The sequence below is a fragment of the Nymphalis io genome, chromosome 23 (assembly GCF_905147045.1).
Source record: "Nymphalis io chromosome 23, ilAglIoxx1.1, whole genome shotgun sequence".
Lineage (NCBI taxonomy): Eukaryota > Metazoa > Arthropoda > Insecta > Lepidoptera > Nymphalidae > Nymphalis > Nymphalis io.
In genome coordinates this window covers 8,094,979-8,116,043 of record NC_065910.1, presented here as the reverse complement: position 1 = coordinate 8,116,043, position 21,065 = coordinate 8,094,979, and the positions used below count along the sequence as shown (strand labels likewise).

Sequence of the window (21,065 nt, the reverse complement as noted above, 5' to 3'; positions counted from 1 at the left end):
GGACCAATGAATTTTCATGTGCCTAATTTATGTTTATGTAATATGTGTCATAATAAGTCGCGACGGTAAAAGTTGCTTTATTGAAATTTTAAAATAAATTTGGAAAACGAACAAATATAACAACAAAACATTAGGCGTGCGTACATTAAAAGAGTAGAGATTATACAGTTAGGACAAATCGTGTAAAGACTGTGTTTTCAAACCTGGGCAAGCACTAATGAATTTTCATTTGCCTTATTTATCCAAAGTAACAGCCTGTTAATGTCCCAGTGCTGGGCTAAGGCGTCCTCTTTCTATAAGAAGAAGGTTTGGAGTTTTTCCATCAGGCTGCTCCAATGCGGTTTGGTGGATACACATGTAACAGAATTTCAATGAAATTAGACACATGTAGATTTCCTTTACCACCAAGCACCAAATAAATTTATAAGCACATGAAAATTCAGCGGTGCTGTCGGGTTTGGACTTCCAATCATCGGCTTAGAATCACGCGTTCTAATATCTTGGCCACTTGGTTTTTAACCAAGAATAAGCTTCAAATCTTATCCGCAAGAGAAAGGAGATCTTTGTCTAGCAGGGGATATTTATAGGCTGTGATACCATTCATGTAATAAACTATGTAATACTCTATTTGTAACAAACAGGAAAAAAATAAATATTCCTTGCGTTCTCGAGTGCGCAATGCGTACGTGAGAATGTTTACGTGACATATGTCAGTATCGAGTCGCGAAAGTAAAAATTTTTTTGGGTGGCAGAACTTTAAATTATCCTATCATTTAAATTATTACTTACTTTAATATAATTATAAAAAACGAGAGAAATATAGTTTTCAAGTTTATTTGCAATCGAATCAAAAAAAAATTCACTGCTGGTAGGGCTTTGTGCAAGCTCGTCTGGGTAGGTACCACCCACTCATCAGATATATTACCGCAAAACAGCAGTTTTTGATATTATTGTGTTCCGGTTTGCCTGATTGAGCTAGTGTAATTACAGGCACGAGGGACATAACATTTTAGTTTTCAAGGTTCGTGGCTCATTGGCGATGTAAGCGATGTTTAACATTTCTTACAATGCCAATATCTATGGGCGTTGGTGACCACTTACCATTATATGCTCGACCGCCTACATATTTTATATATAAAAAAAATCAACAAAGTGTTTCTTTCAGGCGTGTCAGGATCAACTGTTAGTTGTTCTACGCCCATATCGAGCGCTTCATCGGGAGTCACTCCATCGGCGCCTGCGCCTGACTCTCTCAGGGGACTATCGCAGGTCAGTAATTAATATTATTATATGTATGTAAGGGTTACAAGGAAAACGCTCATATACCAATATAGATACATCGAAAATCACAGATTAAAATAAACATTCATATATTTAAAATAAAAATTTATTATTTATCCAACAATGAGATTTGTATTTGATTAATATTCTAAAGGTTTTTTTTTTATTTTTTATATTTTTTTTCCTTTGTTTGAATAAAGATATTTATTATTGTTATATATTTTTTAAAATATGATCAAAACTTTTTTTTTTTACTTTGTTTATAACCATTTATATATATTTCAATTAGTAAGTTACTCGCTGGCTCTTATCGGTGAAACGTTTTGTTTTTTTTTTATTTGTATTATTTACCTTTTTTTTTTCTTTATTTGTGTGTAATGGTAGTCGGCACGACTAGCCAGCGTGTGCAGCTCGGACTCTGGGTTCCGTTCCCAGGACGCGCTCCAACGGCCGTCACTCTACGTTGAAAATGTAATTTTTTCTTTTATTTTTTCTTTTTTTAAGTTAAATTTGATTTCGGAATTATTATTTGTTTTTTTTTTTAAATTATATGTTCAGTTTTTTTATACAATATCTTGGTTTTTCAGTTTAACGGCTAATAATAATTATTGTATGATTTATATGTATAAGAAATCAACTATATATTTTAATTTTAATTAATCTACGCTTTAATTTCGATTTGGAAAAGCTTGTTCAAAATATACTTCAAGAAATGGATATTAATATTGAACAATTTTATTATTTTTTATGTTTACTTAGAGAAGCGGTTATTTTTTAAATTCATGTGATTTACTTAATGCTCATCAACACCATGGCAAGGATTTGAATTTAAATATCGAACACTATGCATCGCACTTACGGTGTATGGATAGATGTTTTTATCGGGGCTTAATGTCTCGTTGGTCTAGATTAGAAGATTGCAATACCAAGGTCTTGGTCGGCTCAACATAAAGCTTAGGATCGGACCAATGAAAAAGTTAAAAATGCCTCGAAAAGCATGTACAGTCGTTGATTCTACGTATATCTTCCATTGAGTCGGATTGCCGGATTGGATTATGAGAGTGATGGAAGAGACGGTGATCTTGTGCAGTTGGCATCCCACGTTGAGAATGACCGCAGTTCCTGTGATCCGGTTATTATTGCGCGCTCACTCGCACGTATAGGGTTTATGGTTACGCATAATGATACGTTCCTGCAATAGTCATTTAAAATGATACTATTTTAATAATATCCGCTCCTACTTATAAATGTTGCTTAGTTTAGTTGAACACTGTTTTTTATCTTTCTGTTATTATTGATTTGACTTTCGAAAGAATAAGACAAGGCTTTGTTTCACTAATACGCTAAACCCTAACCCGCTAAACGACGTTTATAAGAAAAGCCGTATGTAACAATAAAATTAAATAATGTAATAATAAACAAAAAAATAGTATAACTATTTATTGCTAATTGGACGACAGCACACTTACTCTGATATATTGTCTACGCGAGTTATTTGCTATCGTTGGACGTTAAAAATGTTCTTCCAAAAAATCCAAAAAACGCTTAAATATACACTCATATACATATAAATACATACAATCATGTCATTTCTTACACAATGTGTTACAATGTAATAATTTTAATTAAACACTTATAATAGGAAAACGGAATTCCGACGATTTTTTTTTTTTTTATATTTGCCGGGAGGGCAAATGACTCTACTCCACCTGATGGTAAGTGGTAGTAGAGTCCAAACGCGACGACGGCCAGTAGAGACGGGAAAAACGTTCTGCACTAGCCGCCTTCGCCTTGCCGGCCCGCAAGATGCCTTTTCACGCCTCGTTTTAATTAGCTCTTGAAATTGAAAAAAAGCCGAGATGGCCCAGTGGTAAGAACGCGTGAATCTTATTCGATGATCGTGGATTCGAACCCCGGCAAGCACCACTGAATTTTCATGTACTTATTTTGTGATTATAATTCATCTCGTGCTTTACGGTGAAGGAAAACATCGTGAGGAAACCTGCATGATCAAATTATTTATATCAATTTCTAATTTCACTGAAATTCTGCCACATGTGTATTCCACTTAACCTCATTGGAGCGGCGTGGCGGAATAACCTCCAAACCTTCTCAAAAAGGAATAGGAGGCGTTAGCCCAGCAGTGGGAAATTCACAGGCTGTTCTTTTGCAATTCTTTTTTGTATCACATTAAAGCCAGCGTTTGACCGTTGACTTGACTGATGTAAAGCATCGACACGGTCTAGGATGTAGCACGCTTGCCTGTTTAGTCTGCATTTGAACGCCACGTCATTTATTGTAACGTCCATAGTCTAAATTTATAACGAGTAAAACTGCGAATCGTAATTACTTCATCTGTAAGTTTTATGTCTATATTGGTTTTTTCAGTTAGGCATATAATCAAAGGTGTCATTTATATATGTAGTTATAGTATAGTTAATCTTTTTATATAAGATTTAAATTATGAATGCAAAAATGTAAACTGATATTTGTGAAGTTTGTTAGGGCTTTGTGCAAGCTCGTCTGGGTAGGTACTACCCACTCATCAGATATTCTACCGCAAAACAGCAATACTTGATATTGTTGTGTTCCGGTTTGAAGGGTGAGTGAGCCAGTGTAATTACAGGCACAAGGGACATAAAATCTTAGTTCCCAAGTTTGGTGGCGCATTGGCTATAAGCGATGGTTGACAATTTCTTACAATGCCAATGTCTAAGGGCGTTTGGTGACCACTTACCATCAGGTGGCCCATATGCTCGTCCACCTTCCTATTCTATAAAAAAAAAAGATGTACTCAGGCATGAAGATATAAACATATACATTAGGGGAAATAAAACACATATTACGTATACGGTTGGATTTGATGGAAATAGTTTATGTTTTATATTCGTATTATATAAGGTGGCCTATCTCCATTTCTGAACAAAGATAACGTGTATGCAAAATTTTAAAATGATTGATTGAGTAGTTTATACCTGTAAGCGTAACAAATAAACAAACAAACTCACTTTCAAATTTATAATATTAAGTAAGGATCGTCTAAACTGCAAAGCAATATCTTCTATTGATCCTCATACTATGTTTTGGATTCCGGAATTGGCGGAGTAGTGGAATATTCCATTCAATTGAATGGTCTTAGTCTTTGTTTCTTTTTGCATTTCTTACAGAAGAACATAGACGGTTAATATTAAATGCCGTAATTTTTACCCTTATCGATTTGTCCAGGGTTCGGACAATCAGAGTGTGAGTAGCGAGTGCGTCACGCCGTCTAAAGCGGATGAGGATACAACCGACGACACCAATGACAGCATAGCTAATGCTGGTAAGTATTTTAAAAAAAGAACGGAGATCTCATATTGAACCCATTGATTGATATTAGTTCACTAAACTACCTCGGCTGATTGGTTCAGCTCAGGCCAATGCGCTATCGTGATTTTGGCCCGTAACTGTTTCATAAATCACTTTTTAACTTAGTCGTGTAATCATTAAAATAATGAAGCCTAATTTAGTACATGGGTATTGCACACACAAAAAAAATACCAATAATTGTGTAATCATTAAAATTAGCACACCAAAACCAACAATCAAAATACAAAAAATTAAAACCGAGAAAATATTTAACAAGTATCCCGTTTCGGCTAACTTGATTATTATTGTGGTTTGTCATCTAGTTTAAAATGTTGCTTACGAATTGTGTATTCAATGTGTGTGTTTTCAGCTTCGGCGACGTGGCCCGATCTAAAAGATACGGCCCAGTTCGAGAGAGCCGCCTCCGCAATAATGGGGGGTCGACCGCATACAATATCAGCGGGTAAATTCCATTACTTATGAATAAATTTTGTAATATGCAACAAGATTATGAAGTGTTATAATACGTACAGAGTTATTGTTATTTATGTTTGTTTTAAAATAGTCTTATTATATCGAATGTATTGAATATTAATGAACATTAAGCGTCAGTACCAACTAATCAAATAATCTGCTGCCGATTAGTAATTTTTAGTATTATTGTGCTACGGTTTAAAAGAGAGTAAGCCCGTGTAACTGCAGGCATTAGGGACATAACATCTTAGTTCTTAAGCTTGGCGAATAGACGATGTGCCGAATGGTTATTTCGTACATCGCCACTGTCTAAGGGCGGTGATGACTACATACCGACAGGATTGAATGAATGTTTTACCGTTGTTAGTGGGTTTGTACCAGTATAGAAAATGTACCATCGAATGTATTTATTAGTACGAGTAAGCTCTTGTAGTGATAGGTACGAGTGAGATGCAAGATAACATCAACCGCTAGCTAGAGTGAGAGAGGGCGTGTGTTGCAGGCGCGGAGCGCGTGCACGGGCGGGCGGCGCTGAGCGCGCACACGTTCGAGCCCGCCATCTACGCGCGCCCGCCGCTGCCCACCGTGAGTACCCCCACGTTACATCTCCCCCCCCCCCATATTCGCCCACTCTGCTCGAATTCGAGCCGATGAATACACATTTATTTTTTATTTTTTTACTTATTTATTTTATAATATTTATTCGTACGTATCTTACTTCATAATATAATACATAAACATTTGATAACATAATAAGTCGCAATACACAAACATTTGGTAACAAAATAAGACAAAATATTAAGCTTATTAATAGAATAATCTTCTAATAAATTTATCCTGTACATTTTCGATAGCCATAATATACTTAGGGTATTGTGGATTCCAAACCGTTGAAGCGAATTCCAAATTAGATCTTACAAACGTATTATACAGCACATGTGTCAGATGTTCTTTAGAAATGTTATGTGGGGCTTTTTCACGAAATGTTCCTTTATCGTTTTTCATCGAGCTCGAGATGAATTAGGAACACTAACTGAGCGCATAATAATTCAGTTGTCCCGGGTTTTGAACAAGCAATCTGCGTTTGCATTAATCACCCTGTGGATGTTAGCTATGTTAATCCTAATCGCGAACAGATTCCATATCAGGATGGCCCGCTGAGTTTTTAAATCTTTGCGAGATAATGGGTAAACATCGAAAATCTGAAATTCTACTAAATGTATGTGAATAAAAGTTTCTGGTCACATGACAAACATAAAACACACAGAATTCTTGATCTTTATATTTAGAATCTAATATTGTTATAGAACATTTTAAAGAGAAAATATATTGTACATAGTACAAATAAAAAGCCGAAAAAACAAAAAGCCGAGATGGCCCTGTGGTAAGAACGCGTGAATCTTAACCGATGATCGTGGGTTCAAACCCTAGCAAGCACCACTGAATTTTCATGTGCTTAATTTGTGATTATAATTCATCTCGTGCTTTACGGTGAAGGAAAACATCGTGAGGAAACCTGCATGTGTCTAATTTCACTGAAGTTCTGCCACATGTGAATTCTACCAACCCGCATTGGAGCAGCGTGGTGGAATAAGCTCCAAACCTTCTCCTCAAAAAGAGGAGAGGAGGCCTTTAGCCCAGCAGTGGGACAATCACAGGCTGTTACGGTACAAATAAAAAAAGGGTAACGGGACTGTTACTGTTGAATTAAATTGTACAAATCAAATTTTAATAATTACTGTGTTCTCTATTATCTGATATAGAAATCATAAAGAAAAAATAATTATAATATTTTATAATATTAAATGTAAACAACTTATGTTAAATATTTTTAATAATGGAACACTTATCATTGCAATGTTGTTTATTTACAGAAATTAATTGAATTGTATTGTATTTGCGCAATCATTTATATTCACAAACATTCTTAGTGCTATTGTCTATGGGAGGTGGTGCACATTTACCTTCAGGTGGCCACTATCCACCAATCAATTAGAAATATTTAAAAAAGTAACTCGAAACAAATCTTCTCCGCAATAAGAGAGGTTTTCTTTCAATATTAGTAATTTTACTGTCCCCGTATACAGCGCTGCTCGTCTTTAGAGCGGCCGTCGGTACCCGCAAAGACAAACTCCAACATCGCTCACGTTGAGTTCAAGCCAGCTAAGCCGTCTTCGTTGCCGCCGCATCTCGCTAAAGGTTTGTCCGGATAATAAAGTATTTAGAGACTTTATATTTTAATTTCAATTTTATCATATTTTTTTTCTAATGTCGTCTTTTTGTCGTCACAGAAATGCCACAAGCCTTGTACGTGAATATGTCCGAGCTCGCGACCATGGCCGCTTCCCGGGCGCAGCAACAGAACGCCGAATATCCTCAACAGGAAAAGGTAAACGATTTTGTGATTAGTGTTATATAGCAATAATATTAACTAACCTACTACTGTAGATATATACTTAAACATTTAAAAATGTTTTTTGGGATAAAGTTATTTTTTATCATAACATTTAGTGGTATAGAATGACGTTTCTTTTCTCGCCTATTTTTTTTTTATAGAATAGGTAGGCGGACGAGCATATGGGCCACCTGATGCTAAGTGGTCACTAACACCATTGACATGCCATTGTAAGAAATATTGACCATCGCTTACATCGCCAATGCGCTACCAACCTTGGGAACTAAGATGTTATATCCCTTGTGCCTGTAATTACATTGGCTCACTCACCCTTTAAACTGGAACACAATAAAACCAAGTACTGCTGTTTTGCGGTAGAATATCTGATGAGAGGGTGGTACTACCCAGACGAGCTTGCACAAAGTCCTACCACCAGTACTATAATACTCGGGCCATTTTTCACTGAATAATTATTTCACGAACTATTCGCTCCTATACGGATAATGTTTAGCGCTTCACTTGTCGGTTTGTTTTGAGACTGTATTGTCGTGTATCGTTCAAAAACCAAAAAAAAAAAAAATACTTTAAAAAAAAAGTATTCTTTGAGATTTATTTTTATTACTAAACTAACTTATATTCATTGAATATATCGAAATGTTTTACATAATACATTACCTTGAAATTATGTTAATGTATAATAAAAATGCAGTTTATTTTCGTGTTATTTTTTTCACATCAATTAATATGTATGACGCGAAACGACATAATAAAACAAAGTTGTTTACAAAGAAATGTTTATTATAATCGGTTAAGTTTAACAAACCAATACTAATAAGCACAAATCGATTTTCATCTTAAGCCTAGATTAAATAATGAGGAGGACTTTTATAACTAATAATACAAAATCTTATGATTTGTTGTTAATTTAAATTTAACTTCCTCGGCAAAACAGGGCAAATTCTAAGGTCACGTTTCTATACCTTTGTTAGTTTGTCTAGCAACAAAGACGGAAGATATGTTGGTAAGGGGAAAGAGAGTGCGAATGATTAGATTTAGAGGTTCGTGAAGAGAGTAGTACAATTGGCTTGAAATCGGGACTTTGCCATTTAAAACGGGACGCATGGTAGCAGTAATCATGTCATGTAGTCATTTTTAAAATTAGTTAAGTTCTATTAACGCGTACTGATTTTTGAACACGCTATTAATTTTTTATCAAAAAATTTAAATATAATAATAAGTATATAAAACAATATCTGAAAATAATTTATAAAAATATTAATTCGTAACTTTCACCACAAAATTGTAACTTTACAAGCTTAACTGGCAACACTGGTATGATTTAACCTTACAGTGAGCCTCTCCTTATTTTATTCATTTATATCCTCTTACAAATTTAATCTTACGTTATACATTAATGCAACTATGTTTATTTGTTTATGTTGAAAACTCTCATATTCGTCTTCTTATCTAAATGGTATGTCGACCTTTCTTGTCTGCGTCGTGGTAACCTAAAATGAATAGCATATCAGTTCTAAATTGTGAGAATTATTTGTTTATATAAGCTTTTATTTAACTCCACTTAACTCTAGTGCAAAGAGCAGCAGCAGCAGAGCATGAAGCAGAGGAAAAAAGGAACGATTTGTTTGTCTTTGTCTATTTATATATAGATATTTTACTTGAAAACTCAACGATCCTCGCCCGGATTTGAACTCATTTCGACACATAAAAATTACAAGTGCAACTGTTGTATCAAAAAATATCAAAAATTTAAACATAAATTTATTTTAATGTCTGTGGACTTTATTTTACTGCCAGTTATTTATGAAAAATGGAACACGTCGTTACTTACAGTTTTTCCCAGCGGAATTTCGCAGCCAATGTATCTGATATCTGCCCCTCTTTCACTTGTTTCTTAAGCGCTCTCTCGACCATCCGTAAAGAATAGAATATGTTTTGAACGTTCGATGGCTGACGAGCACGGGATGTTGTCTGTAACATTTATATACGTCAATACCATCATTATAGTATTTCAGCAAAAAGTATATATAAATATAGGTCTATAGGTCTCCTATAAACAGGGGTGTAAACAGTGTCGTAGGAGTATTCATATTTAACTAATAATGATTCGGACTTTCACCTAAAATATTTTAAGAGTGACAACCTTATGAATCCGTACGACCGCGTTGCGTGCTTATAGCCGATTCCAACGATAATAGGAGTAAACATTAATAAAAGATTTTTCTTAAATTGAAATTAAATATCGGTTGAAATTTTCAATAGATATTTGTAAAATTGTAAAATAGTCATGGATTTGTGAAATATATCGTTTTGAGTGTTGTCAAAGTTGTTATCGGAAATTTGGAAGTAAAGGTGTATAAGTAGATATATTAATGACAAAAACTGTTTGTAGCTTATAATATTGCAGAGCAATAGCTCTTGCTAATAAATTTACTCCTCTTGTCATTGGAATAAATATAGACGATTTTCTTCTACTGAAAGAGGTTGGTTAGTAGGTTGGTTGATTGGCTGGTTGGTTGGTTGGCAGATGGCAGTAACACTTAAGGTACATAGTAACAAAGAACGGACCATGATTTCAACAGCTTCGAATAACTTGGTAAGTTCTTTTCTCTCTCGATCAGTCAACTTTGGGTCCTGCCAGTTAAAGATGCCGCTTTCTTTTAGTTTCCTCTTGATGTTCTCGAGTGTTATCGGCATATTCTGTTCGAACGCTTCGCCAGATTTGTATGCAGCCTTCACATTTTCCGTTTCGTGGGGGCTGTAATTTAAGTTATCAATTGTAATTTCTATAACGGATTTTTGATCATTGTTCTCAGTCTCTAATGTGTTGAATTCTTTGTATTTATTTTATTAATATTATTTAAAAGATATATTATTTTTAAACCTATAATACCCAGTGGATATATCACTGGTGGAATCACTTATCCAAAGGTCATGGATTCGAATCCGAACAAGTACATAAAATTATATATAGAGTTTATACGTGCTTAATTTGTGATTGTTTTTGCATGCTCAGCGGTGAGGAAAGTAAATTTCGTAAGGAAACCTCAGAGTTTCGGCTCAAATTCACAATGAATCAGCGTAGAAAATATCCAAATCCTTAATATGAGTGGATTTCGTCCACCATTTAGTTGGTAATGTGTTTATATTTATTTCATAGGCTTGTGTATTACGGGTTTTCACAAAAGCGATAAATGTGTTTATGCAATAGCTGATGAATAGTTTGACTCACCATCCCAAACAAATGAGGACGTTCACCGCAAATCTGTAACGTAATGAATCAATCATGCGTGAATAATGGTAAAAATTGTGATGCTGATATGCTTAACGCTTATTCAGTCAAAGTAATTTTTTTTTTATTAAATACTAGCTTTCGCCCGCGTGTTAGTGGATTGGACCGGTGTTAGGTTACGGCCGAGATGGCCCTGTGGTAAGAACGCGTGAATCTTAAGCGATGATCGTGGGTTCAAACCCGGGCAAGCACCACTGAATTTTCATGTGCTTAATTTGTGATTATATTCATCTCGTGCTTTACGGTGAAGGAAAACATCGTGAGGAAACCTGCATGTGTCTAATTTCACTGAAGTTCTGCCACATGTGAATTCTACCAACCCGCATTGGAGCAGCGTGGTGGAATAAGCTCCAAACCTTCTCCTCAAAAAGAGGAGAGGAGGCCTTTAGCCCAGCAGTGGGACATTCACAGGCTGTTACGGTAGGTTACGGCCTACGTCCTTCCTCAGGGTTTAAGCTGGCTTCATACCAAATTTCTACAAGATCGGCTTTGTCGTTTAGCCGTAAAGACGAAACTCTGGTTACTTTCGCATTTATAATATTAGTATAGGTAGAAGCATTATAATTATTGATTGCTTAAAAATATACCACCGGTTCGGAAAGGAACATCTTTAGACCTAAGGACAGGCGAAAGAATATCAGCGGGAGGTTTTTTTTTTAAAAACATTTTTTTTTTGTAAGGTTACTCCTTCATATATATTAGCGATGTAAATAATATGTGTAAGTAAAATGGCTACGTTGGTCTATGCAGTTATAAATCCCGGATCGGATTTCACGTCCCATTGTATTATGAGAGTGAGTGAATAGAGTGCATTTGTTGCGCACTATACTACGGCACGCCGAGTTCACTAGCTATTGAAAATGGCCGCCATGGCCGAAATCTAATCAGAATCACAAACCATATCTTACACTGTCGATACGCTGTAGCGGTGTAATTACACTGGATTACTAACCATAATAACTAGCATAGCGAAGTACATTATTGTTTTACAGTATGGCGATTATTTATTGGTATTCGGTTTTAATTATAATAAGTGATATCAAATACAATTTCGATTCGGTGTTTAGTTTTTACGTGAATTACACAACGCTTTGGCCGCGGCTTCGCTCGTCATAATTCAGGATTGATTTTCAAGCAAACTTACACCCCCTTTATCCTTACCATAGGCGGCGTCCTAATTGGGAGCGATCGTACGATGGCGCGATGCGTTTTTCATCTCACGATCAAAGTGGTCGTGCGATGACCTAACAGGTGTCCTAATAGATCGCGCGATGTCCATCGTGTGATGCCGTCGCTCGATGGCTGGCGCTCACGCCACTTTAACGATGGCTCTTTACAGAGATGCACAGTTTTTGCTGTCGGGCAATATTGCTTTAAAAATTGCAAATGACATTGAAAAAAGGAAACATAGACAACATAAAATACTTTATAGATCCAGGCATCTGCGCGGTGAATTTTTCAACTTTTATTATGATGTACGAAATAACGAAGAAGACTTCTAAGATTATTTGTCCATGTCAAAAGAAACATCCCGCGCCCCTCGCGCGTCGACGCATCGCGTAGGTAACCGATTAGGACACTCAAAAGAGATCTGTTGCTTTGATTACATGATTGCACGATCAAACGAATCGTACGATCGTTATTAAGCATTTCATGTGCTCGCACGATTACTTGCGGGGTTCATATAGGATACTCTGATGAAATCTGTATGTTTGAACTCATCGCATGACGAGAACGCATCGTGTCATCGGGCGATCTTCGCAAATTAGGACAACGCCTTAGGGGTTAAAACCATTATTTTCTTTTAATGTACCGTGTAAAAGCAACCGTTTTAAAAGCCAAGTTTCATCGTGCTAGCCCCAGTAGGGCTGTGCGATGTAAGTCAGGCAGTCAATATTACTATATTCTGCTAGTAAGTTTAAGTTAATTTTATATTTTTGCACGTTGCGTTTGCATCTATTAGGATAAAATTAATTCTTCGTATATAGACTTACTGTGTATATCTACATACCGGCCAATTTATTGTATACAGTTTTGCAAACGAAATAAATTAATAAATACATTTTATATAATGATTATAATCACCGAAATTATAATATCTATAGACACAGACAAAAATATTACAACCCAAAACTGTTTAAAGCTTTTTTAAAGTTTCTTTAGTAATATATAACTATAACTTGTAGTTATCCTTATTTGGATTAAACTGGTATATATTAGTAATCTAAAAAAATGTGATTGGTCTGTTTACGCCGAACTAAAATATCTAGGAATTAATGTTAAATAAAAATAAGGAAGACCTTTTCACAGTTTACAGAGCTAAATTTTGATTGATCCTTATACGTTTATAACTTAAACACTATGTAATTCAGTAGCGAATCTAGAAAGCGCGATTCAGGAATGTAACAAATTCAATCAACGCCATCTGTCGGTACCGAGTAGTAATATACGTCTTTATACATTGTCAGATCTGATCTAAATGTGATGTGGTCAGTTTATTTTATATCTCCAATGAATACGATAGTTTATAATGTATTAAGGAAGTAGATTGCAGCGTAAATATTAAATAGTTAATACTTTTGTAGTACATACAATAGAGCTACTGACAGCGTTACACATAAAATTTCATTTAAGTAATCATGTGTGTTTATATAATAACGTTACGAAACAGCCTGTTACATAATGCTTGAATAAATTCTAGAGAAGTCGAGATGGCCCAGTGGTAGGAACGCGTGAATCCGATGATCGTGGAATCAAACCCGAGAAAACACCACTGAATTTACATGTGCTTAATTTTTAATTATAATTCATTTCGTGCTTGACGGTAAGGGCAAATATCGTGAGGAAACCTGCATGCGTATTCCATCAACCCGCGTTGGCACAGCGTGGTGGATTAAGCTCCAAACCTTTCCCTCAAAATGGGAGAGGAGGCCTTAGCCCAGCAGTGGGACATTCAAATGCAAAAATATCGGCTATTTCCTTTTCTGTACTTTTGAAAACGAGTATGCAAAATTTAAAGATGATCCATTGATTATTTAAGTTAATTAACAAACTATTACACTTTCGCATTTCTAATATTGTTAACATACTAATAATAATGTCCTCCAGACCGATTTCGGCCACGGCGGTCATTCTCAAGAGAGATTAGCTAACTACGCAGGAGATATTATAGTGTACAAGTGTGTGCGCAAACACAGGTGCACTCTCTCTTCCCTCACTCTCAAAATCCGATGGGACGGCAATCCGACACCACCGGAAAGAGTTAGGCGCAAAACCAACGGCTTTACGTGCTTTTCGAGGCACGGAAGTGTACACAATTCCAACTTTCAGATTCCGGGCTGCTACTGAGAATTTTACTAATTTTAAGACTGAAAAACCCAATAACTTTATATTGGCCCGACCTGGGAATTGAGCCCTGGACCTCCGGGTCTGCGGCCTTATATCAAGCCACTAGACCAACGAGGCAGTGTTAAGATAGTATTTACAAGACAAACATTATACTTTTTATTTATTTATATCATAATTAATTTCATAGTAAGCAACTTACGTGATATACGTTGTGTATTTGAGAACACTTTTCATTATTTTCTTAATCAAATTGATTATAATAACTATTCACATGAAGTTTGATTGAGAGAATGAACGGAATTCGTCTCGGGTTGTAAAATCGCGTCTTTTATCGCGAGACCATTCGAGTACGACGCAATCGTTCGACCGATACGTCTTGATATTTGATTATAGATGTTCAAATTTTGCTACTTAATGAGCTGTAAGTGTTCCTTTTTCAAATGTCATTATTTATTGGTATTATATTAATAAATAAGGCTTATTATACTGTACAGGATTATAAAATTGACTAGTTTTAGCCCGTGGCTTCGCCCGCGTATGAGGGGGTGTGTAGGTACTGTGTACTGTACTGTTTGTTTAAAATTTCATAATGATCGATTGTTATTTGTTAAAAGGTGAAAGCGTAACAAACAAGCAAACAGACTCCCGCGTTTATAATATTAAAAAGGATAAAAGAGCTTGGAGTTAGTATATTCGTTGGCTCATATGTGGTACATAAATATAAAATGTATTACGTTTTAATGTTAAGATTTTCAAACGTTATTATTTTTTTATGTGAAAGGTGGGGCGAACAATTCGATCACCTGATGGTCACCACCGCCCATACACATTGTCGATGTAAGAAATAATAACCATTCCTTGTATTGCCAATGTGCTACCAAGTTTGGGAACTGAGATGTTACGTGTTAATTATGTACCCTTGTGCCTGTAGTTACACTGGCTCACTCACTCTTCACACCGGAAAGCAACAATACTAAGTATTGCTGCTTAGTGGCAGATCTAATGAGTGGGTGACACCCACCCAGACGAGCCTGCACAAAGCCCTACAACCAGGTCGTTCAAATTTAATCATACTGAAGAGAAACTATCAAAGTTGAACAGTATCGCTACACACAATCTTTATGGAACAAGTCCATTGTTCCAAAGTCAAAGAGAACTTCAAACATAAACAGTTATTATGAAGTCGTGCACAAATTACATCGACTTACAACAAACTGTTCGAAATTCAAAATATTTGTACTGACCATACAGATGCAATTGTCTTCTATAACGGTTGACTTTGGCATCAAAACGATCCACCCTAGTCACAATCATAGACAATCGATTAAAAAAATAGTGTTGCCATCTATCTCGCAAGTATTTAATTACAAAAAAAAACAATAATATTTTGTGAACATGACAAATATGAGAACTTAGGTATCGTGTTGTATGTTACGAAAAAATAATATAAACTTAAATCACCTTGGCGAAGGATTCGCATGGATTAAAAATACGTAATTAAACTACGTTCGTTTTTCGAATAAAAGTTACGAGAAATGTTGTTTACGTTATAAAAAAGTAATCAAATTATATAAAAGCTATTTTTTAATTTTAAAATTGATTTATTTATGCATATTTATCTCATTTGATTAAATGTCTGTAATACGAAAATTAAAATAGATCGCCTATTTTTTAATAGGTAATAAAGATAAAATAACGAATTTTTGTCGTTCTTTTTTTAAATATTTTTTTTTATCAAATGACCAATTGTTTATTGTATATTGATTGAATATAATTTTGTTAATATTATTTCCAGGTTTGCTCAGAAAGCAGTGCGAGTGAATCTTCATTGGAATCGTCAAGTGGATATGGAAGTCAAGGGGCTTTCGCGGCCGAGGATCACGCCCACCAACATTTGATCCAACATCCTGACGGTATGCAAATATTAATCTTATCGTTTGAACAATAGTGTCATTATTCGTTTGCATTTTGATGTTGTATTATTTTGTTGATTCATTTTAATTTATTTTTAGTTTTTTTATTTTGTGTGCGTGTTTTGCTATATTTTTTTTATTTATAAAGGATTTGTCAAGTTCTTTTTTTTCGTTTTTTATGCTTTGCATGCTATTATTTTGCGTAAACCAGTCGAATCGGAGATCGTGACGTTGCGAAGGGACTCAGTGGCGATAGCCAGAGAAAACTTCTCGATATCGCTTGGAAGTTTGGAGGAAGCGGTCCGATCGTTGGACGAAGCTGTCGACTCGCCAACGTTTGCGACGATCGGCAAGAAGCCGGCCGTTCCGAAGAAACGACCCGTGTCTATGTCAGGTATGCTGAATCGCGCTGACGAGATTTACTGGAGAAAATATATATTACTTTTATATATATTATATATTTTATTTAATTTTCAAGATATGATATATGCGTGTTTTATACAAACCAACCATTTGTAAAATCTTTAAAAAAATAAAAACTACTTTACACAAATATTTAATAACAATAAAATAAACAATAATTCATAATAAATACAAAAACGAATTGGATTTACAGTTTGGTATATAGTCGTATTGTATAACAAATTACATAAAACAATAGCACATTATATTTATATACAATACAAATATTTGGATGAGATGTTGAATGACATATAATTCTGTGCAACATCTATTCAGGTGAAACAGTTGAATTGCTAAAAATAAAAAAAGGCACAGAAAATGACGTCAGATTTTTTTTAAAGAGAATTCAAATATTTACATAATGTAATTTAACACTTTTATGGGTAGAACACTGTCTAGTGTAAAACGTTATTACACAATAATATACAATAGAGAATATGAATCCGTTATGATTTTAAATTGTAATAATTTCCAGCGTCCGTGTGGTCAAGACGCGGTTCGTCGAGCTCAGTGGGCAAGCCTCCTCCGCCTGTGAGGAGATCTTCGTCTATATCGAGGCCACAAAGGCCCCCGTATCAGGTCGGTATCAATATTATTCTATTATATCATATATATAAGAAACGCCATCGGAATTGTTGATCTTAGCGCTCGGTACAAGGTAGCTAATTGAGACTTCGAGCGTCAGTCGAGTAAGCGTGAGATTTCAAACATCAATTATATTATTTATATCAATTGTATTTCTTTGTTTACTGGTGGTAGGGCTTTGTGCAAGCTCGTCTGGGTAGGTACCATCCACTCATCTGATATTCTACCGCAAAACAGCAGTACTTGGTATTGTTGTGTTCCGGTTTGAAGTGTGAGTAAGCCAGTGTAATTACCGGCACAAGGTTGGTGGAGCTTTGGCTATGTAAGCGATAGTTGACATTTCTTACAATGCCAATGTCTAATGGCGTTGGTGACGACTTAACACTAGGTGGCCAATATGCTCGTCCACCTTCCTATTCTATAAAAAAAAGTATTCGATATACAGATACGTGCTATAAGGTTCTTATATTGTAACAGTAATGTAATAATGTGTACCTTTTTATTAAATTTTATGTGGATTTCTTGTATATAGCTTTTTTTTTATATATTTTCCAGAGCACTGTTCAAAGCCCTCCTGTTAACACTAATGACACGGACAACTTACCACCGCCACCAGCTTTTCTCTTACAACCCGATGGCGACAACAGTGCAGGTAAAGTAGATGGTAATGATATATAAAAGTGAAATTGATAAACATATATAATTTTATTTGTAAAAATATAACCTGTTTGATCTGGATAAATCTAGATTCAACCGGTTTTAGTTCCTGGGTGTTGGGATGTTGAGATTTGAGAGTTGCAGTTTCATTCTGAACCTCTTGGAGTATTTTCTTTTACACTTATAACACAAGTAATAGTAAAGTAAAGTAACGGCTTGGAAATGACCCACTGCTGGGTTAAAGCCTCCACCACACTACAACAAAACGGTTTTGCACACGTGGAAGATTTTCCTCTCGACATATTATGCCGAGATAGCCTAGTGGTTAGAACACGTGAATCTTAACCGACGATCGTGGGTTCAAACCCGGGCAAGCACCACTGAATTTTCATGTGCTTAATTTGTGATTATAATTCATCTCGTGCTTGACGGTGAAGGAAAACATCGTGAGGAAACCTGCATGTGTCTAATTTCATCGAAATTATGCCACATGTGTATTCTACCAACCCGCATTGGAGCAGCGTGGTGGAATAAGCTCCAAACCTTCTCCTCAAAAGGGAGAGGAGGCCTTAGCCTAGCAGTGGGACATTAACAGGCTGTTACTAGAATATTATGCAGTTTTTTGACGATGTTTTCCTTAACCGCCGAAAACGAGATGAATTATAAATATAAATTAAGCACATACAAATCAGTGATGTTACCCTGGGTTTGAACGCTTTCCTGTTGAAATTCTCGTGTTCTAAGCACTGCGCCATCTCGGCTCTGATAGAAGGTTAATGAGAGAGGAAAACATCAACATCTTGTAATAAGACATTGCTAGTTTAATTAATTGTGTACCTAATCTTAATTTCCAGCACAACCGACTATAAATGTAGCTGAAACAGTAAAGCAATTGACCGAATTGAAGCACATGCCCGCGTCACCTGGACTCGTCCGGCGTACGTTACAAAATCAAAACCAAAATACGAATCCGAATCAAACTTACGGCCAATCGCAGAGCCCGACTCAGTTGAGCACGTTTCAACAGGCGAAGAGCAATTTCTCCTCGACTATAAGTTTGAATAATTCAGGAAGCTTGAACCCGATATACGGTACGACTGGGAACAGGATTATGACGTATGTAGAGAACTCAATGTTCGTGAGGAAGAACAGCTTGAACAGCTCGAATTCGGATCTATATGGAGGAAATACGGGTGAGAATTATTTGTATCAAGATTTATAAAGTCTTTTAAGGTATAATCTGCGTGCAATCAGAATGCGATACGACCTTTTGGAATGCGCAACTCTTAAGACACGCGCGGTCCGCTACCAGCGGTGACGTCGCCCGTCGGCAAACTCGCGTTGATGCTGACAATTATCGCAATTGTTAGTTGTTTCTTTTTGTGGAAATTTACTAGTGATTTGTCACTCCATTATGTTTCATACAAACACTCTTAAACAAATTCCTACATAGATATAATTTGCTAAAACAATGTCACCCATTTTGGCTTTGAAAGAATTGGATTTTTCAGAAATTCTTTGATAACGTTTCTTCGCTCGAGAAAATATGATAATATTCAATACACTGACAAAATTTCGCGTCATATTCATAGTGCCTGGACTATATAGTGATTGTATGTTTTGTCTTCTTCTCTCTAATGTCAACTTGCTAATGATGGAGAGAAATCGGTGCGTAATAATTTACCAAGACCGAAATAGTTCAATTAAAAATATTAAATATAATGCGTATTAATGAGAACTTATTTTAATGTTAATTTCAAGGTGGTATTTACGGTGAAACAAAAGGATCACCGCACGGTTCGACGCCTTCGACTCCAAGCTACGGAGAGTCCAATACTTTCTCCAGCTTTGGTCCGAGGATGAACAATGATTCACATTATGGACAGACGGGTAAGATTTGTTTCTAGTTTCCTCTCTTAGCGTCGGCCGTGTGTAAGGGGGGGGGGGGGGAAGGTGTTAGGTATCTTAGGTAACAGAGATAGTTAATTTCCCTTGCAAGGGCATTCGTGAAAGGACCCAATGTAAGCACAGTCCGTGCGTGTCTCGGCAGGCGTGAAGCTGTCGGACAAGTTCGCGGCGGGCAAGTGCATCTACGCGCAGCCGGCCACGGGCGCGGCGGGCGGCGCGCTGGCGCGGCGGCTGGCGGCGCGCTCGCACAGCGCCGAGCGCCACCTCGCCGAGCGTGAGTGTCGCCGCTACATTACCGCTATACCCTCAACTATCCACTGCGAACTCGCTAGTAGGGCTCTGTAAGAGCCTGTCTGGCTAGGTACCTCATTCAGCTCATATTCTACCGCCAATTCGTCATGTTCCGGTTTGAATGGTGAGTGAGCCAGTGTAGCTACAGGCGCACGAGACAGACCGTCTTATATATTCTTAAGGGATGATATTTCTTACATCGGCAATATCTATGGGCGGTGGTGACAACTTAACGTCAGCTGGCCCATTTACCCGCCCACTTCCCAGAATTAAAATAAAACAAACCTTAGTTTTATATATACCATGCGATATATAATAATGTAATGTAAAAACCATAAATACTAACAAGTATTCATTGAACATTCAGAACTTTTCTCGTCACTGGTTAAACTCGAATGTGATATCAATTCAAGGTCAAAGTTGTCAGTCTATCTTGTCTCACCCTGCCATTAGAATGGAACTATACCTTCATATGACACTACACTACACTTCACAAAGGAACTTTAGGTCATAAAAGGTCAGGTCTTTAAATTGTCTTTCATGTCATTTTAACTATGTTTGACTGACTATAAATAAATAAAGGTAAAAGAAAAAAAAAATCGAAACTTAATGTATTTATAGTTTTTTACATTTGAAATGTTATTAGATGGTGGCTTAATAGCGAGTCTGAGCGCTAAGCTCGCCCCTCAGCTCTCCCCGCGGACGACGAGGCGAGGCATCTCTACCATTACATCATCCGATTCCCCACCAAAAGGAAAAGGTATGGTTTCAACATTATTAAAATATAACGATTACATTCACGCTACATATATAGATATGTTTCATTGTTTGTTGACTGCTCCCCGATTTAGTTGCTATATCGTGCTGCAGATCCAGCACAACCAGGTTCTCGGTTTGAGCACCAGGTTGGGTCGAACAAATCTACTGGTATTTTTTATCGGAAAATTCTCAGGATCAGTCCCCAGTCTGTAATTTGGAAATGTACACTCTTGGGGTTATGAGCGTGAAGGAATAGAGAGTGCATCTGTGTTTGCGTACACACTCATGCACTATATTACCTGCGGACTTAGCTAGTTCCCTTGGTCAAGTGGAC

At 36.4% G+C, this 21,065-nt stretch overlaps 2 protein-coding genes across 5 annotated transcripts in view; one reads left to right on the top strand and one right to left on the bottom strand.

Moving 5' to 3' along the window:
* The window catches only part of LOC126777500 (protein MTSS 2), a 230,495-nt gene that overhangs the window by 205,376 nt on the left and 4,054 nt on the right, over positions 1 to 21,065 (top strand). Inside the window, exons 9-23 of one of the 3 annotated variants that reach the window (XM_050500511.1) lie at positions 1,166 to 1,269; positions 1,666 to 1,752; positions 4,507 to 4,603; positions 5,000 to 5,092; positions 5,606 to 5,688; positions 7,191 to 7,302; positions 7,395 to 7,492; positions 15,952 to 16,069; positions 16,281 to 16,463; positions 17,007 to 17,110; positions 17,672 to 17,768; positions 18,628 to 18,966; positions 19,535 to 19,663; positions 19,824 to 19,955; positions 20,619 to 20,732. In XM_050500511.1, the coding sequence (XP_050356468.1) occupies positions 1,166 to 1,269; positions 1,666 to 1,752; positions 4,507 to 4,603; positions 5,000 to 5,092; positions 5,606 to 5,688; positions 7,191 to 7,302; positions 7,395 to 7,492; positions 15,952 to 16,069; positions 16,281 to 16,463; positions 17,007 to 17,110; positions 17,672 to 17,768; positions 18,628 to 18,966; positions 19,535 to 19,663; positions 19,824 to 19,955; positions 20,619 to 20,732 (1,890 nt within the window). The remainder of the gene's footprint in view (positions 1 to 1,165; positions 1,270 to 1,665; positions 1,753 to 4,506; positions 4,604 to 4,999; positions 5,093 to 5,605; positions 5,689 to 7,190; positions 7,303 to 7,394; positions 7,493 to 15,951; positions 16,070 to 16,280; positions 16,464 to 17,006; positions 17,111 to 17,671; positions 17,769 to 18,627; positions 18,967 to 19,534; positions 19,664 to 19,823; positions 19,956 to 20,618; positions 20,733 to 21,065) is intronic. The other 2 variants (XM_050500512.1, XM_050500513.1) reach the window with 2 other exon arrangements.
* On the bottom strand, positions 8,282 to 14,474 carry LOC126777598 (uncharacterized). Of its 2 annotated transcripts, none has more exons than XM_050500670.1 (5): positions 14,356 to 14,474; positions 10,749 to 10,781; positions 10,085 to 10,274; positions 9,348 to 9,487; positions 8,282 to 9,006 (listed from the first exon to the last, which is right to left on the bottom strand). In XM_050500670.1, exons 1-5 carry the CDS (start codon positions 14,388 to 14,390, stop codon positions 8,925 to 8,927), a joined length of 480 nt encoding a protein of 159 aa, XP_050356627.1. In that variant the 5' UTR covers positions 14,391 to 14,474; the 3' UTR covers positions 8,282 to 8,924. The 2 variants fall into 2 exon arrangements, with proteins under 2 accessions (XP_050356627.1, XP_050356628.1); XM_050500671.1 differs by having other exon boundaries at positions 8,282 to 8,991.

Excerpts from the sequence above, each read along its gene's own strand:
- LOC126777598 (XM_050500670.1), bottom strand. The coding sequence starts at position 14,390 with ATGAAAAGTGTTCTCAAATACACAACGTATATCAC. Across the intron at positions 10,782-14,355 it reads AAATACACAACGTATATCAC|ATTTGCGGTGAACGTCCTCA; the intron begins GTAAGTTGCTTA and ends ATTACGTTACAG. Across the intron at positions 10,275-10,748 it reads GTCCTCATTTGTTTGGGATG|CCCCCACGAAACGGAAAATG; the intron begins GTGAGTCAAACT and ends CTTAAATTACAG.